The sequence below is a fragment of the Prionailurus viverrinus genome, chromosome A2 (genome assembly GCF_022837055.1).
Source record: "Prionailurus viverrinus isolate Anna chromosome A2, UM_Priviv_1.0, whole genome shotgun sequence".
Taxonomy (NCBI): domain Eukaryota; kingdom Metazoa; phylum Chordata; class Mammalia; order Carnivora; family Felidae; genus Prionailurus; species Prionailurus viverrinus.
The window spans coordinates 20,386,908-20,405,654 of NC_062562.1; the positions used below are offsets into that span (position 1 = coordinate 20,386,908).

At 50.1% G+C, this 18,747-nt stretch overlaps 1 protein-coding gene across 3 annotated transcripts in view; it reads left to right on the top strand.

Moving 5' to 3' along the window:
* Positions 1-18,747, top strand: part of NISCH (nischarin) — a 34,518-nt gene that overhangs the window by 807 nt on the left and 14,964 nt on the right. For 2 of the 3 annotated variants that reach the window (XM_047832403.1, XM_047832395.1), the window contains 11 exons: positions 695-832; positions 3,025-3,108; positions 3,703-3,885; positions 11,896-11,944; positions 12,920-13,083; positions 13,447-13,542; positions 14,903-14,998; positions 16,422-16,574; positions 17,223-17,291; positions 17,795-17,980; positions 18,386-18,514. In XM_047832403.1, coding sequence (XP_047688359.1) covers positions 737-832; positions 3,025-3,108; positions 3,703-3,885; positions 11,896-11,944; positions 12,920-13,083; positions 13,447-13,542; positions 14,903-14,998; positions 16,422-16,574; positions 17,223-17,291; positions 17,795-17,980; positions 18,386-18,514 — 1,305 coding nt within the window. In that variant the 5' untranslated portion in view covers positions 695-736. Of the gene's footprint in view, positions 1-694; positions 927-3,024; positions 3,109-3,702; positions 3,886-11,895; positions 11,945-12,919; positions 13,084-13,446; positions 13,543-14,902; positions 14,999-16,421; positions 16,575-17,222; positions 17,292-17,794; positions 17,981-18,385; positions 18,515-18,747 lie in introns of those variants that run through there. The other variant, XM_047832387.1, reaches the window with a different exon arrangement.

Below are 18,747 nucleotides of genomic sequence, written 5' to 3' on the forward strand. Positions count from 1 at the left end.
ACCTGTGCTTCTCCCATTCCAGCACTGTAGTTTCTGTGTCCAGGGCCAGTCTGCCATCCCCTCCTTCTGAGCTCTGGTAGGGCACCATCTGGGGGTCTTGCACTCGATGGCCAGCACATATCCCTCCCACCTACATGCAGAACCCCCACTTGATAACCACACAAGCTCCAGGCCTTGAGTGCTGGGCACTGCATTGATTAACCTCTTATGATAAAACAGCTCTCCAAGTCTTGGAGAGGTTAAGAACCTCTGTCCAGCTCGGGCTCTAAGCACAGCTCATATGTCTCCTTCAACCCTCTCGTGTCCGACAGGGAATGAGCCTGAAAGCCAGGTTTGGCCTGTCCCTTTTCGGGACTGGGAAACTGAGGCCAGGTGGTGCAATGACTTGCTTTGGGTTGCCCGGGAGGTGCGGGATCTTCTGTCCTCCCTTCCAGGGCACCGAGTGGCAATGTACAGGACTGTCCCCGGCCCAGTGCATGTCTTCTCCCAGGCTGCAGGGAGTACCGCAAGACACAGATCACTAATCATACAAACTCTCAGGCCTCTACGGCTTGCGCACGCGCGCCTTTGGCGGCTGCTGTCAATTACACGCGAGGGGCGGGGCGAGGGCGCGAGGAGGAGGCGGGGCCAAGATGGCGGCACAGCGTGCGACGGGGGCGGGTGGGACGCCGACCCCGCCCCTTGCTCCTGCCAGTCTGCGACCGGCGGCAGCGGCTGCAGCAACGGATCCCGGAATATGGCGGCGGCGGCGCGCTGCTTCGGGCCGGAGCGAGAGGCCGAGCCAGTCAAGGAGGCGCGCGTCGTGGGCTCCGAGCTCGTGGACACGTATACGGTGTGCAGGGGGCGCGAGCGCCATAACTAGGGGTAGCGACTGGAACCCGAAGTCCGAGTCGAGAGGATTGGGGGGTATCTGGGCCCCGCCACCGGTGAGGAGGGGGTAGCGGGGGCCCCGATTTCGAGGAGAGGAATCTGGGGAAGGGGGTTCGGTTCCGCATGTCCGGAAACAGGGTCCCGGGTTGGGTCCAGGGAGGGAGCTTGGGGAATGGGTACATTTTCAGAAAAGGTTAGGGTTGGGGAGGATCTGGGGATAAAGGGGGTCTGCGGAAGACGGGAGTCTAGATGAGGCGGAGGCCCTTGTAGATCCTCTAGGCCTGGAAGGGCGCGGGCCTGGGAGGACGTGACAGGGGCTCCAGGAGGGGAGGGGTCTCAGATGGATGTAATCAGGGGAAAGGTTCGGGGGTCCCTGCAGGCCCTGAAGAAGAGGGAGCGGGGTCTTGATCTTGGGGGGGGGGTTGGGGTCGCAATTGAGATTTGCTTTAAAAATGACGGGGGGATCTGGAGCTCCGAGGCCCTAGGGGGTCAGGCAATGACCAGAATGGGGGAGGAGTGGAGCCGTGACACAGGGGAATTGAGATGGTCACTCTGGACAGAAACTGTTAAGACCCAGGAACCTCAGGGGTCTTCATGGTTTGCGCGGGGGGAGGGGGGCGGGGGCTGTCGGGGCAGCATGCCGCCCACACACTTCAATCAAAGCTGGGGAGGTGGAGAACAGAAAAGGGAGATGGAGCTCCAAACTGTGATGGAGTTGGGAGGCTTTTCTGGGTCTGGATGGGGTTGATCACCAGGTTGCTGGACCTGGTAGGCTGCCTAGCAGGGACTGGTCTTGGGGTGGGGGCGTGTTGAGCATCTCCCAGCCTCTGGTTCTTTGTTCCCTGAGGGTGGGAAGTGGTGGGGGTGGGGGGCTTTGGCCCTGCCTTCACCCCACCACTTTGGGCCTCATCCTAACCCTCCTCCTAAGGGTCATTTCCCTGGCTCTTTTTCCTTTCCTGGGCAGCAGGAGGGAGAGGGAAGCTGCCAGGCTGGAAAGGGGCTGGGGGAGGATCCTGGAGCAACAGGCCGGTCCTAGAGAAATGGCTGCTCTTCCTTGGAGGCTTCAGCTGAGTTGATTATTTCTCCTCCCCCTTCCCTGCATGCTGCAGAGAGGGGCAGGACACTGGGACCAGAGGGCCTCTCCAGGTGAGGGTTAAGATCTCTGAGCAGATGGCTGGCTGTCCATCACCCCTAAGCAGCATTCAGCTGGGACGTCAGTTCCAAAAAGCTCTCATTCGGAGGGGTTGAGGCCTTCCTCTGCATGGGTACCAGGGAAGTGGTGATCCAGGCTGACCCTACGGCTTGTCTCTGGCTGTGCTGAGTTGAATATTATTAACACACCTATGTTTGTTGAACATTTGCTACATGTCACGCCTTGTACGAAGCATTTTACGTGAATTACTTTATTCGATTGTTAAGCCTATCAGATTTTAAGGTGGAAAAACTGAGGCTCAGAGAGAATTTAGGCTCCCAGTCACTTACATAAGCCACAGCCGGGAAATGGCAGAACCTGAGTTTTGAACTCAGGTCTTCCTTGACTCCAGGGCCCATTCCCTTAACCGCTAAGCTATATTGCCTTCTGCTAGGATTTGATTGTTCATCACTGCTCTTCCCCCGCCCTCCCATCAACTTCTTAGTTCTTTGACTCCTGGCTCAGCAACAGAAATCATAGCCATGAACCAGCTGAAAGCTTCGGGAAGGGACTTGCTTCTAGGATATAGTTGGGGCACCTGGAAAAATATACAGCAGAGAAGCTAGTCCCTCCAGACCCCACCCTGTTTTGCCTCCCCTGGAAGGGTGGCCTTGCCTGCAGCTCAGGTTGGAGGCTGGAAGTAAAAAAAAAAAAACAAAAAAACAAACAAACAAACAAAAAAACTAAAGAGATGGCTTGATAGGATGGTCACCTTTTTTGTTCCACACTGTTGGACAGAGCCACAGATCGATTCCATGTGCCTGCCAGCCAGTGCTAGGACTGTGGAGGAGGTTGAGAGGGGGTCCTGCTGCTTAGGGTCAGATGCAGAGGCTAACAGGCAAGGGCAGCCTAGCTTTGGCCTGGGTGCTGGGACCGTCTGGGTGGCCTGCAGCTATTGCTGAGGGGAGAACTAGGCTTTCCTTGTTGCTGGCTGGGCAAGGACTATTGGTTTTCGCTTGTAGGTTTACATCATCCAGGTCACTGTTGGCAGCCATGAATGGACAGTCAAGCACCGCTACAGCGATTTCTATGATCTGCACGAAAAGGTAATTCTTGAGAACTGGGGATCTGTGTCTCAGGGCTTGGGGGGGGGGGTGCTTTTAGGCCAAATTCCCATTGTGCCACACATTAAATTTAGGGCAGAACCGGCTCCGTGCCTATAATGTTTAGTTTCCTGGAGAGGAAACAGGTTTGAACTTGTTTCACCTGACTGTAGCTATTCCAGAGCCTATACTTTAATATCCAGCTGTGATTCCATTTCTTTCTTTGTTTTTGGGTAGAGCTGCCTTTCTCTGGGTCATTTGCAACATGAGTGTTTTAAAGACAGAGTACTGCCCTGATTCTTTTCCATTCTGGTTTGGAAAAGATGATGGTTTTTAGAGGCCTGGAGGTATTTTCTGAATGTCTCCACAGTCTCCAGATGGAGCTCCTTGTCTGGGATTGTAGTGGTATTTCTAATCCTAGTTGACTCTGATGAGGCCAAGTTCCAGATACACTAGTTTGGTCACTAATTCTGACACTGCTGCCAAGACGGGTTGTGGAAGTTGTGACAGGCTCCTGTCCGCAGGCTGCTTGCCTTGGTCCTGCACCATTGCAGAACCTCTTGGTCTGTGGTTGACCGTGCTTCTGTTTTCTTACAGCTGGTTGCAGAAAGGAAAATTGATAAAAACCTACTTCCGCCCAAAAAGATAATTGGGAAAAACTCGAGAAGCTTGGTGGAGAAGAGAGAGAAGGATCTGGAGATCTACCTGCAGACGCTCCTGGCCACCTTCCCTGGTGTGGCCCCCAGCGTGCTGGCCCACTTCTTACATTTTCATTTCTATGTAAGTTCCTCCTAGTAAGTCCCCTTGCAAGCCTGCAGCCACCACAGCTCAAGGCATAAATCAGTGTTCAGTCTCAGCTTTCAGGAGAGGTGGGCTGGGGTTTGACCCCGAGGTTAGAAAGATGTAGGAACATCACCAGGGTGGGGACGGGATATGGGCAGGAGCATGTTTGTTGACAGATTTGCTCTAAATTAGCCTGTAGCCACAGACAGGTTTTCCTTTACCACATGGCATTTTGTTGAGCAAAAACAGCCTGTGGGTGTTGAAGCTAGTTTTCCGTCCAAATGGATGCGGGTAGATTAGAAACAGCTGACACCTGGCACAGACTATCATTTCGTTGTTGGTTTACAGCTCAGGACTAAGGAGTCAGGCTGTGTCAGCAGAATATTGCTATCTGAGGGCATCTTCAGGGTCCAGGGTGCCGAGTGTCCGTAGATAGATAGACTACAGTATATGCCCTGGAGCGGCTCTGTACTCCCTTTGGATAGAGGAACAACTTTCATGGGCTGCTGGTGACAGGACGAGCTGTCACACTTCACACAGGGAAGTTCAGCTGTGTGAAACTCAAACATTGAAAACAGCTAACAATTCCACTTCTTCGAATTTATTCTAGTGGGGGAAAGTCAGGCCACTGTGAAAAGGATATAGGTATGGGTGGCTCAGTCGGTGGCTAAGTAGGTTGAGAATCTGACTCTAGATTTCGGCTCAGGTCACGATCTCACTGTTTGTGGATTCACACTCCGCATTGGGCTCTGTGGTGGCAGTGTGGAGCCTGTTTGGGATTCTCTCTCCCTCCCTCCCTCTCTCCCTCCCTCTCTCCCTCCCTCCCTCCCTCCCTCCCTCTCTCTCTCCCTCCCTCCCTCCCTCCCTCTCTCCCTCCCTCTCTCCCTCCCTCTCTCCCTCCCTCCCTCTCTCCCTCCCTCCCTCCCTCTCTCCCTCCCTCCCTCCCTCTCTCCCTCCCTCTCTCCCTCCCTCCCTCCCTCTCCCTCTCTTTCTCTCACTGCCCCTCCCCAGCTCGCTCATGCCTGCCCCCCTTCTCTCTCAAAGTAAATTTAAAAAAAAAAGGAAAAGAAAAGAAAAGGATATAGGTACATTCCAGGATAGTAGCAAAATACTGAAGACTATCAAAAGTCCAGTGGAGGTGGTTTTTTAAAAAATCACAGGATTTTTGATCATGTAATTGGATATTCTGCTAGAAAATGATGGTGCAGCTGTGGATTCATTGACAAAGGAAAATAAGTATATTACTATATGAAATGAGAAGGCTATAAAATGGTCCTGTTTTTTTGAAAATAGGTTTATGTGGGAATATTTGTCCAGGAAAATTCTGAAAGATCATATACCACAATACTAAGAATCATCTCTGGGTGATAGGTTTTTGGATAATTGACATTTAATCGTTTTCTCTCTACGTGATGAAGATATGAAAGAACCCATTCCATTTTCAGGCTTATCTTTTAGGAAGGGACCTGTAGGTTGTGGCCTTAAAGGCTCCAATAATGTTTAAAACACAACTTTCTTGAAGTGCTTTCAGAGTAGGACAGTTGAACCTTTCTTGGAGTGCTAGATAGAGCCTGGAAATTTGGTGATAACGCTAGTATTGGGTCACTAAGCTTGGAGGGGCTGTGAGGAAAAAGGGTGACATTTACAGATGGCATGTATCTATATAAATGCTTTGGATTTTATTCAGCATATACCAGTAGTGTATGTGGCTAGCAGTTTCCTGTTGTAGGTATTTTTTTTTTTACATTTTCTTTCTGTATGTGAGGAAAAATTTCCATTCCTTATGGGAGTTTTTCAGAGAAACTGTCGGTTAGTATTTTAGGAAATGCTGTTCTTTAAGAAAGCTTTGATTGGTCATTAAAGGCTAAAACTTGATAAGCAGCCCTTTGAAAGTATAATTCATTAGTTAAGACCTAGGCCTTTGAGGAACAAATCTCCTGGCTACCTCAGGTTTGCCCAGCTCTGAGCATGGAAAGGCCTGGGCTGCTCTTCTGAGATTGGTTTGCCTGAGGTAGGCCTGGGCTGGCCCACATCTGAGGTTCTGGTTTGAGGCATGCTCTACCGTTTGGAACATATCGGACATATTGAAATTACTGTTATCACAAGGGCCCATGGGAGTGCCTGGGTGGCTCAGTCGGTTAAGTGTCCAACTTCAGCTCAGGTCATGTTCTCGCAGTTTGTGAGTTCGAGCCCCTCATCGGGCTCTGTGCTGACAGCTCAGAGTCTGGAGCATGCTTTAGATTCTGTGTCTCCCCCCTCTCTGCTCCTTCCCCAGCTTGCTCTCTGTCTGTCTCTCAAAAAATAAAAAATAATAAAAAATAAAAATAAATAAAAAAAAAAGAAGAAGGGCCCTGGGTTGTATACATGCAAGGATTTTAAAAAAGTAATTGACCCATCATTACCTTAAATCCTGGTTTCTCAGCCGTGGCACTGTTGACCTTTGGGGCTGGATGATTGTCATGAGGATTGTCCTGTGCACTGCTGAGCGGCATCTCTGTACTCTGCCCCCTGGACGCCAGTAGCCGCCCCAGGTTGTGACAACCAAAATGGCCTCACGCACTGACAAATATTCCCCTGAGGGACAAAATTGCACCTGGTTGAGAACCACTAGATCTTCAAATGAGTTTGAACAAACAGGACCTGAAAGATTTGTCAGCCTTTTCTGTAGGCTGGATGCTCTAAAGGGAATGTTTCTGCCGACCCTTGTCCCATCAGCATCCTCACTGAAATTGTCCCCAATGTGTTCCACTTCTTGTGGGGCTGACGTTGGACAGGTCTGGCTCAGGGAACCCTACTTGTCCTGAGCCTGGTTTTTTGTTTTTTTGTGGGTTTTTTTTTCGTTAAAATAGAATTCACATACCATAGAATTCACTCTTGTAAGGCATACAGTTCCTTGGTTTTAGTATATTCACATAGTTGTGTGGATATCACCACTGTCTAATTCCAGAACATTCATCATTCTGAAAAGGAACTGTGTACCCATCAGTAATCACTGATGTACTTTCTGTACCCCATGGATTTGCCTATTCTGGACATTTCATATAAATGGAATCATACAAATGTGGCCTTTGTGATGGGCTTCTTTTGCTTAGCATGATGCTTGCAAGGTCCATTTGTATTGTACTCTGGTCCTTTTTTGGCTGAGTAATATTCTGCTGTTTAGATGTACGACATTATCTTTCAGTCAACGGACATTTGGGTTTCCATGTTTTGGCTATTATGCATAATGCTGCTGTGAACATTCACATATAAGTTTTTATATGGACCATATATTTTCCTTTCTGTTGGGGATATATAAAGAGTGGCATTGCTGGGTCCTGTGGGGAGCTGCCAAAATTTTTCCATTTGACATTCCTATCAGTAATATACAGGCTCTCTTCCCCCCACATCCTTGTTGAACTTGGTACTGTCCACTTTTTTTGATAGCCATCCTAGTGGGTGTGAAGTGGTGTCTCCTTGTTTTGATTTGCATTTCCCTAATGAGGCTGCCTCTTTTCGTATGCTTATTTGTCATTTGTACACCGTCAGTGGAGAAATGTATTCAGATATCCTTGGCATTTTATTTTTTCATTTTTAATTAAAAAAATTTTTTTTAATGTTTGTTTATTTTTGAGAGGGGAGAAAGGGAGGGGCAGAGAGAGGGGGAGAACAATACGAAGCAGACTGCAGGCTCTGAGCTGTCAGCACAGAACCCCATGTGGGGCTCAAATCATGACCTGAACCGAAGTCAGACACCCAAACCAACTGAGCCATCCAGGTGCCCCTCCTTGGCACTTTAAAAAATTAAGTTACTTGTGTTTTTGTGGTTGAGTTTTAGGAATTTTTTAAATATATTCTGGGTATTAGACCCTTATCAGAAATGTGATATGTAAATATTTTTCCCATTGTGCAAATTATCTTTTCATTTTCTTGGTACTGTCCTTTGAAACACGAAAGTTTTAGATTTTGATGAAGTTCATTTCATCCATTTTTTTTCCTTTGGTCACTTATGTTATTGACGTCCTTAGAAAGCATGGTCTAATCCAAGATTACAGAACTTTAGAGCTTTGTTTTCTTCTTCTAAGACTTTTATGGTTTTAACTCTTATATTTAGGTCTTTCATCCACGTAGAGTTAGTTTTTGTTTATCGTGTGAGGTAAGGGTCCAACTTCATTCCTTTGCGGTGTGGATTTTGATGGCAAGGCAAGAAAGCAGTTCATCTGTCTGTGGCCAGCTCTGAGCCGGAGAATCCAGGGGCTGGGGCAGCCCAGCCGCCTGTGTTGCAGTGAGTGGGTGGGTACACCTCGGCACTGGGCCTGTTGCTGTGCTGTTTCCCTCCAGATAGCTGTGGCTCAGTACTCCTGGAACTCTCAGTGACAAACCTCATCCCAACACCCCCCAAGCAGAGGTTTTCAAATTCAGTGAAATGGAATCCCACAGAGAATTTTAGCACACCATTTTGAGGCAGGATGTCAACCAGTGGACTTAGGAGGCAAGCCGCTTCCTGACTGTTTCTTCTAAGTCAGTCATTTGACCTCTCTGTGTCTCAGTCCTTCCTTTGTAAGCTTGGGGGTGATGTCCCCCAAGCTTGAGAATTGGTGGAGACCGTGCAGTGAAGGTAAAGAGCCTGGAAGAGCAGTGGGCCCATGGGGGCTCACCAAATGCCATCCAGTGCTGGCTGCCCTGGTAAGGAAAGGCATCCAATTTTTGTCAAAGGTGGCATTTCTGTCATTTTCTTATTTTAAAGCCAGTTGTCTAGGACGAAGGTGCTTTATGAAATTTGAAATCAGGAGCTGTGATAGGACTGTTACCACCTTAACATCAGCCTTAGTATCCGCATCCATTCTTTGTCTCAGTGGCAAGGTACTGAGGCTGTGAGTGGTAGCAGATTTCTCTGCAGCATCCTTATGGTCTTGGAGCTCTCCCCAGTAAATATTTAGCCTTGAATGTCTCAGTGGGGAATTTTTACTTAAAGCCGAATTGCACATAACATACCCGTCTCCTGCTAGAATGCCTCATCACAGTCATGAAATAAGAGCTATATAGGGCCCGCCAACCCTTAGCATGTGTGTGAGTGAACCACGTAGTGACATGTGATGGTGTCCCTTGTTTGTGCCCTGCTAACAAGTACTCTGTGCTCTGCCCAAGCAGAAGCATCGGACTGGTCTGGGGTTATGTCTTGAGCACAGGCACGTGTGCTGTGGGGTGCACTGGGTCTCAGGGTGCCACATGCACAGATGTAGCTTTTGATCTACAGCCTGACTAGTTTGTGGCGCATTTGTGTGCAGCTCACACTGCTGCCTGAGGGCGTACACCAACACGTGGTCCTGGTAGGCGGCTGATTGACTGGTCTAGCACCCATTTAGGGATGGTTGTTAATGGTTTTTAAACATACCTAATTTTACTGAAAAATGTTTTGAGGTATAAAGAATGTCTTTTTTTAAAACTGCATTTTGGGGTGCCTGAGTGGCTTAGTCAAGTGTCGCGGCTCTTGATCTCGGCTCAGGTCATAATCTCCCATTTTGTGAGTTCAAGCCCTGTGTCAGACCTTACGCTGACAGCACAGAGTCTGCTTCGGATTCTGTCTCTCCCTCTCCCCCACTCACACTCTCTTTCTGTCTCTCTCTCTCAAAATAAAGAACTGTAAAAAAAAAAAAAGGCATCTCAATTCAGACATTTGTGGCACCCCAAAGCACTTTGGGTCCCCTTCACCCAGATTGGGTGAGGTGTGTGGGAGTCACCTTTCCCTTCAGGTGACCTAACAATCTGCAGTGGCTTAGATGGGGGTGGGCACTGAACCCCATCCCCACCCTCCCACACCAGGAGAAGGCCTGATTCTGCTCACCTTTGCTCTGCACACAAGGCTACAGCTTAACCAGAATACTCTGAGGAGGCCAGCAAAATGCTTCTGTTAGGAGACTTGAACTCTCAATTCAGGGGCCAAGATGTTCCTTTTTTCCTGTCCCATGAAGTCTCCCCAGATGAAGATGAGCCTGGGAGACAAAGTGTTGCAGCAGTGTGCACTTCCTGTGCCCCAAAGAGTGGGAAAGAAATTGTCACATAGTTTGCTGCTTAGATTGCCCCGAAGTAAAACCCCTGCTCTCTGCTTAGCATGAGCCCTTGGCCCTCACTATCTCTCTCAGATTTCTGTGTTTTCTGGAAATGCCAGCCTTGTCCTATTGGCAGGGTTGGCATTGAAGCCAGCTGCCCAAAGAAATGCAACATTATTAGGTCAGATGGAGGGCAGGGAGCCCTTTCTTGCAGGAGACCTTTGGGATCCCCAGGGTCACTACTAGCACAGGTCAGAGAGTTGCTGCTCAGGAACCTGCCTGTTTCAGGACTCACCAGGTGATGCTCAGGCAGCGGACTTAACTTAGAGACGGGCTGTGGCTCTCAAAACTAGTGGCAGAGAAACGAGCCTTTGGACCATTCCAAGCTCTTCCTAATCTTCAGTTCTTCACAGCAGTCAAGGAAACTATAATGGAGTTTAAGTTGTTGCAAGAGACTGAAGTTGAACTTCACCATGAATGGAGAGCCTCTCTCCTCCCTAGCTGGAGCCCTGTCCTGCTCAGAGCCTGTGTTGTCCTGGTGGCCCCTTTTCATATGACCTTTCATCTGCTGGGGCCACATTTGCTCATTTTTCTCCCTTGGGCTTTTTGTCCATTTGTGATGCCAAAGGAGCTTATTCTCGTAGAATATGTAAACTGAATTTTAAGCAGCTTAAAGAAATGAACACATTTTAAAAAGCCAGTATAAGGTACTGAAAGAAAAATTAGAGGAATATTTATATAATCCTGGGGTTGGGGAAGAGCCCTGAAGTCACGAAGAAAAAGAAGCACAGATTAAACAACTTTTATAAAATGGAAAAATCTCTGTGTCAGGAAAACTGCCACAAACAAAGGTAAAAGGCATGCACAACAGGAAGAAGATACAGCATATAAACAACTTTAACATGTCCATCATGTATGAAAGGTAAGGGCACAGACAAACTACAGAGAAAAATAAGAAAAGGACATTCTGTCTCCAATCTGGTGCCTATTGAGTCCCATAAATATGTGAGTCGCATGTCCCGGTGGCAGAGCTGTTCCCATGAGTTACGAAGGCAACTGTGTGGCCTCCATCTGGGCCTGTTTACCAGAAGGCTGCCATCTGTCAATTTGTTAAAATTCTTACCTGCAGGATTTGCAGCTGGGGGGCCCTACTGTCCCCACAATTATACACAAAAGCACTGAGGCAGTTGGTGACGTACAGAGAGAGCCTTCAAGGCCAAATGACTGTGCTGCTTTTTAGCCAATTTCTATAAAATTGGAGAATACGGCACCTCTCCACCTCAATTTTCTCATCTGTGAAACAGAGTTCAAAATGCCATCTTCCTCACATGGGGCATTGGGGAACCTGAGTGTGCCAGTATGCAGTAACTGCTCAGGGGGTTCAGACCCCAGCATACCAGCTGTTATATGACTGTGGGCTTAGCCTGTCAGGCCTCATTAAAGAAGTCCTTTCCTGCCTCTTCTGTATGAATTTGGGGCCAAGTGGACTGGTGCAGGGCTTGCTGGATAAGCACAGAAAGAGAGCAAGTGCTCACTTGGAATGTGAAAGAAAGTAGAAACGGTCCCTCGTAGAAGAAATAGGACTTTCTCTCTGTCACACCGTCTCCTAGGATCTTCTGGGGCCAGTTTTGGGAGCTGCTGGCTTCCCAGCTGGGTCTCTGCATAACCAGGCTTTGCTGGCCTCCTGGGCCTCGTGTGTGAGCCAGGGCCTGTGTGCTGAGAGTCACAATAGTCTGCTTTCCATTCTGCCTTTGAGGTGACATTCCAAATATCCACAGAACTGGAAATATTCACTTTCCTGGGCACTTTGACTTCTAGTTTACTTTCTCTTTTGTTGTATATCATAATCTCTTTTTGTTACATTAACTTTCTAGAGATCTGGCATTGCAGCAACAGGTGGGTAGATAGCAGGGGATGTGTGCGTCCCAGTGACTGGGGCAGGGGGACTTCCTAACTGTGGGTTCTGTTTTCTCTGCAGGAGATAAATGGCATCACCGCAGCACTGGCTGAAGAGCTCTTTGAAAAAGGTATGTGGCCAGGAGTCCCTGAAATACTGTGTAACTCGCCCAGCCCTGTTAGGCAGCTGGGGACCCAGGGTGGCGCAGAACTCCGCCTACATCTGTTGTGCTGGGCTGATGAGTCCCAGCCAGGGCCCACCTCCCTGGGGTTTTGCCCAAATCCCTGGATCTGGTCCACAGCTGAGCCTGCCTGTCTACTTGCCCTGCGGGCAGCCAGGTCCGAGAAGCTATGGACCTTACCTTAGTACTCTTTTGAGTCTCTGTGTTGGGGGCTAACCTCAGGCTCAGGATCTAGTCCGAAGTCCTGAGGTGGAGTTCTGGAAGGTAGGTGGCAATGCTGCCCTCTTACACCTGGTTTGCCCTTACCTGAAAGAGGTTAGACGTCAAACAGAAGCCAGCCCGGGGTCGTGGCCCTGCCAGAGAGCATAGTAACAGTAGCTGACGTGTAATGAGTGTTTCCCGTAGTTTAGCCCTGTGTTGGGCATCTCACTGCCTTCCTTCCGGGATGTGCAGATGAGGACACTGAGAATGAGAAGGCCGGGAACCTGCTTCAGGGTACATGGCTGGGAGGAGCAGAGCAAGGACCAAGTGCCAGTCTGTCTGGTTGAGAACCCTGCCTCCTCACAGGTGCTGCACTGGGCTAGCACCTTTGGCCTCACCTGACCACAGAGTGTTTGCACAGTAGATGTTGTAGTGTGAGTCTGCTGCCCGAATGCCGCCTCACATCAGCTTTATCCCAGCTCAGTGCCTCAGATTTTGACTCGGCCTCGCCTCCTGGAGGCTCCCCAGCCGCACATTCTCATGTCCCTTCCTTTGTAATCACGTGTCCTGGGTCTGCCCTGTGCCCACGTGAGCTCAGGACCATAGCTTCGTCCTGAGGGTGCTTGCCAAGTGCTTGTTAACTGTTGGCCAGGTGGGCAGGTGCCCTGGCTGCACAGTGGGGCTGGTGCTGGATGCTCACCCTGTGGGGCGTGGCTGTTGCAGGAGAACAGCTCCTGGGGGCCGGAGAGGTCTTTGCCATCGGGCCCCTACAGCTCTATGCGGTCACCGAGCAGCTACAGCAGGGAAAGCCCACGTGTGCCAGTGGGGACGCCAAGACTGACCTGGGGCACATCCTGGACTTCACCTGTCGCCTTAAGTACCTTAAGGTAAAGCTGTGGCAGCTTGGTAATGGAGAGCCACTCTTGTGGGCACGTAGCCCGTGTGAGGCATAACAGCTCATTGGCTGGCAGCATGTGTGAAGGTGGCTGAATGGGCCCTGGGAGAAGGAAGGCCATCTTGGGTGTTCTTGACACTGTGCTTCTGGCTGTGAGCACCAGGGGGCGTTGTGACCCAGTGCCCCCTCGCATAGAACCTCGGCTTTAGCCTGCTTTGTTGACCATGCATGTGGTGAGTGGAGGTGCGTGCCTGCTGTGAGTCACGTTCGGCAGCTGCTGCAGCACCGCCTCGTGAATGTGGCTGGGGAGCAGTTGCAGCAGCATCCCTAATTCAAGCGCTCTCTCTGGCCACAGGTTTCTGGCACAGAAGGACCTTTTGGGACTAGCAACATTCAAGAGCAGCTCCTGCCTTTTGATCTGTCAATATTCAAGTCTCTTCATCAGGTGGAGGTAAGGCCCAGGAGCCCTGGAGTTTAGGCAGGGCTGAGCCCATGTGGGTGTGGTCTTGCATCTGATCATCTATAGCTGGAGAGTGTCTGGATTTACCCATAAGGCACTGTTTTTGTGTTTGTCCGTATGTGGCAGACTCTGGGGGGAAGTCTGGCCTACCTGAAGGTAGAGAGAGAGGGGCCTCCACTGCCCTCGGCTGGTCTGCGTGTCTCCACTCCGGGCACAGGCAGCATTTGGACAGGACAGAGTACCAGTGCTTTGGCTCCCTCCTTCCATTGCTGGAGCTCAAGTGCTGGGGGTGCACCCTGAGGGTCTGGCAGAGGGCCTCTGCCTCCCAAGTCTGTGCCTCCCAGGGCAGGTTGGCAGACGGCTTGGAGGGCTCTCTGCTCTCTGGTGTGCCCACGCTTTGTATCACTCCCTACTAAACTCCTGGGCTCACGATGCCATTTTGTTAACATTTTTTTAATGCAAGGGGACCCAGTAACAAATTTAAAAAATGCTTCAAAGCATCTGCTTCTCGAGCATGGGTTTTGCGTTCAGCCCTGTGCCCTTATGTACACTTCTTGATGGAAGCTTCCCAACGGCCCTGTGAAATGGGTACTTTTATTCCTATTTTACAGTTGAGGAAACAGGGTTAGGGAAGTAAGGAGGTTTGTCCAGGACCACGAAGTTAATGAAGCTGGGATCTAAATCCAGCCAAGTCTAACTCCAGAGCCTCTGCTACCCATTGGACTATGCTGCCTGCACATTCCGGGCTAGTCTCAGAGAACTGGAGGCCCACATCCCTTGATGGGAACCTGTGGTGCATGCCTCGACCAGTGCTGGCTGAGGAAGGGCTGGGAAGTGAGAGGAGGGCCCACCCTAGCCTTAGCCCGCACAGGCTGAGGCCCCAGAGTCGGAGTCTCTGTATGGGTAGTACTCACGCACGTGCTCTGGCCTCTGGCCCACCCTCCCTTGCTGCAGGACTGCCGAGGCCAGTGAAGTAGGGCTGGGTGAGCAAGAGGGCCCATCACCAAAGAGCAGAAGCAGAAGGGGCAGAGAGAAGCCCCTTGCTCGCAAGCCCTGCTTTCCAGAGCCTGCACTTCCCATCCACCTGCCAAGCCCCAGCCAGCCCTTACAGAGAAAATGGAACATCGAGCTCGTGGTTTACTGTGCACATCGCTAGATTCTTCGGAGAATGTTTAGTTAGCACTAAAAATTGGGAAAAAGAGAGACTTAGGGTAGAGTTGCCTCCTGCCTCTTAGGATTTGGGTTTATTGATTGTTGTGCTTCTGTTGTGTGTGGGTGGTAGACACCCTTTTCCAAGACTTCTGATGGAGCAATGATGCCATTTCTGAGACGTAGTTGTTCTCTGTTCCAGATAAGTCACTGTGGTGCCAGGCACATACGGGGGCTAGTTGCGTCGAAGCCCACCTTAGCCACAATGAGCGTCCGCTACTCCGCAACCTCTATGAAGGTAAGCTCCACCCATTTCCTGCCTGGGGTGCTGGCTGAGAGACAGGGTCCTCCACAACGGTCCCCTCTGCACTGAGGATGGGTGTGAGCATCACTGCTGCCTGTCAGAGGCACCAGATGCTGGACCGTCCCCTGGGCAGCGGCACACTCGTGCGGGTCCTTATGGTGCTTGACAGTTCCTGGGATGCTTTAGTCTGTGTCTTCATCAAAAATCAACGCTGTTAGGGGTGCCTGGGTGGCTCAGTCAGTTAAGCATCTGACTTCAGCTCAGGTCATGATCTTGCAGTCCGTGGGTTGGGGCCCCGCGTCGGGCTCTGTGCTGATACCTCAGAGCCTGGATCCTGCTTCGGATTCTGTGCCTCCCTCTCTCTCTGCCCCTCCCCCACTCGAACACTTGTGATCTCTCTCTCTCTCTCTCTCAAAATAAATAAACATTAAATAAAAGATCAACGCTGTGAAACAAGGCAGTTGGAGGAACTAGGTCTCCCCTACCCCCCAAAAGTCACTGGTTTTGGATGTGAACACATTGCTGGGCAGTGGCAAGTGGCAGAACGTTTATTAGATTGATAAAAATGTTTCTCCAAGGTTAAAAAGCCCTGGCTTAGCACTTGTTCGTATCTTGTTCTGAGTGGACATTAAGTAGATAGGTCGTGGAAATGCTGGTCCCTGTCATTTGTGTGTGAGCAATAGAAATGCTCAAATTGAGAATGTCAGGGTTTTTTTTCTATTTACCATTTTATGAATTGCATCTTAGTAGTGTTAAAGTCCATCTCAGGGTATAGAACAAACATAGTGGCTACTTTTGTGACTTACAGTGTATGATCCAGATTTGGGTTTGAAGACTCGAGGCCACTGGCTGAAATAGGAGGCTTATGTAATGAGCAAGGGTGTGGGGCAATTCGGCCTCTGTCCAAGGCACTCCCTGCTGCCTGGCTCAAAGGGCCCAAATTGATTCATTGAGGGAGGAGAGGTCTTCTGGGAAAACAAGGCAGACCTGCCTTCCTGCCCTTTGATGGTGCCCCTGCGTCCATGCTGCTACCCTGCAAAGTAATGGCTAGAAGGGCCTACTATCCTCAGTGGGGACCATAGTGCCAGTCTGGAAAGCACAGTTGCCTGGAAACCCCATGAATTCTGAGCTTCAGCTCCTGAGGTTTAAGCCAGAAAAGGCATCACCACAAAGCATAAGGCTCTTCTGGGTTTGAAAAGCATTTGCTAACGAAGCAGGGTCAGAGCATATCCCAAGTGGCTGTTATGTTGCTAAGCTTTTCAGTTATTTCGCAATCATTTAAAGCTGTATGAACTGAAGCCCGTTTTAATGCAAGTTCACTTCCACATACTAAATATGCTGAAGCCCTTCCTGAAATTTTGCAACGATTGTGTTGCGTGAGGGCCAAGTGTGGTGCTCAACAGATGTTCTTACATAGGAAGTCCTTGTTCCCGAAGCCTCGGAATTTGATGAGTGGGAGCCAGAAGGCACGGCCCTGGAAGGCCCTGTGACTGCTGTCATCCCCACATGGCAAGCACTGACTACTCTAGACCTGAGCCACAACAGCATCTCCAACATCGACGAGTCTGTGGTATGCTCTCAGTAGCAGGCACCAGGGGCTTCTCTGGCCTGATCAAATCCTGAGGTTGAGTATTTGACTTGGCCTCTTCTAGAAGGACCGTGGAAAACCTGTATCCAGTGCTCTGTGCGTTGCTTGCAGTTTTTAAAGTTAATTTCAAAGTGGGGTTAATTAAAATAGGTGAGGTAGTGGATAGAGCCAAATGAATCCTACTGATTACATGCACATTTGATATAGAAACACAGTACGTGAAGGAATTTATACCCAGGGGGTAGAGTGGAAAAATCCATGTGCCTGTATAAGAGTGACATCCAGATGATATTTGGGCATTAGGAGAGTAATTCCTGTATTTGTGCCTTTTGGTGGGGTTGGGCAGGGTTGTAGAAGAGGGATGGGCTTCCTTCCCTGTCTGGGACCTTGCATTTGTCATTTTTACAAGCCAAGTGTCCTATAAAAACAGTGGGTCATATTCAACACTGGAGGCCCGGTGTACTCCTGGGATGTGCTGCTGGGTGGGCACTGGAAGGGGTCACATCAGCAGCCCTGCAGAAGTGTCCAGCTGAGGGATCCGTGGTCAAGAGGAAGCATCCCACCAGGTGCAAGGGCCACCTAGGATCCCGCCTCCCAGAGTAACCTCGAGTATCTCTTTTGTTTCACAAGAAACTGATTCCAAAGATTGAGTTCCTGGACCTGAGTCACAATGGAGTGCTGGTCGTGGACAACCTGCAGGTAATTCATGTCTTTTAAGGACCACCACCTGTGGGCTTCTCAAGGTCCCATTCTCCTGAGAGTTCAGGAGGCTGATGCAGCCTTGGGAGTTTGGCCATATCCTGGGGTTTTCTCTCATAGGCACCCCAAAGATGTCTGGGTGCACTAGAGGTTTACAGAGCCAGGGGCTGCTAGTGTTTCTTTAGGGTCTCAGTGATGCACTGGGCGATTGTTGCTCTAGTTTCAAAGAATGGGAGGAGGTATGGAAATATAACTCAAGCATGGTGAAGATGATATGCCTCCATCACAGCGATGAACAGCGCCTGCCCTGTGGGCTGTGATGCCTCTTTGGGGGTGCCACTGGGCCATGGTGCGTGCATGAGGGCAGGGAGATTCCCTTGCCAATAACTGTCCAAGGGAAGTGGGCATTTGAGGGTGGAAGGCCTGCTGCACCTTTAGTGGCAGCCTGCTTTCTTGGGAGCCTCGACTTGAACCAGTGTACCCTGTTTTCTATGCTGCTGCAGCACCTGTACAACCTCGTGCACCTGGACCTATCCTACAACAAGCTCTCCTCCTTGGAAGGGGTTCACACCAAACTGGGGAACATCAAGACCCTGAACCTGGCGGGCAATCTCCTGGAGAGTCTGAGTGGCCTGCATAAGCTCTATTCCCTGGTCAACCTGGATCTCCGTGACAACAGGATCGAGCAGGTGAGCCACAGCACAGAAGGATCTCAGGGTTCTGGGATGGCTGTGCCTTGGTATTTGTCACTTTAAAGAAGAGTGGAGGCCGGGCACACCTGGGTGGCTCAGTCGGTTAAGCAACCGACATCGCCTCAGGTCACGATCTCGTGGTTCATGGATTCGAGCCCCACATTGGGCTCTGTGCTGACAGCTCAAAGCCTGGAGCCTGCTTCAGATTCTGTGACTCCCTCTCTCTTCCCCTTCCCTGCTCGTTCTCTCTCTCTCTTTTGCAAAAATAAATAAATATTTAACAAATAAATGAAGAAAGAAGAGCGGGAAGCTGCCTTTCACTGCCAAGAGGCCATCAGACGTGTTGCCCTGTTGGTGAAGCATTCAAAACAGGGATGATGGCAGGGAACTCGTATCTTACAGATGGAGGAGGTCAAGAGCATTGGCAGCCTCCCGTGTCTGGAGCACGTGGCTCTACTGAACAACCCTCTGAGCATCATTCCTGACTACCGGACCAAGGTGCTAGCTCAGTTTGGAGAGAGGGCCTCCGAGGTAAGCTGCTGGGGTAGGTCGGCTCTGTCAGAGAGACAGTCTGGATGGAGTCTGGCTTTTCACAGGCAGCACTGGAGGTGATGTCCACCGTTTTATGCCTGCTTGCTTCGGAATGACATCTGGCCCTTAAGGGTCTTTTAGTTCTGGGAATTCTGCTGCCTCCTCAGGAAGAGGCTTTCTTCTTCTATGGGGACGTCAGCTGCCGTGGTTCCCACTAGCTTCCCTCATGTCCT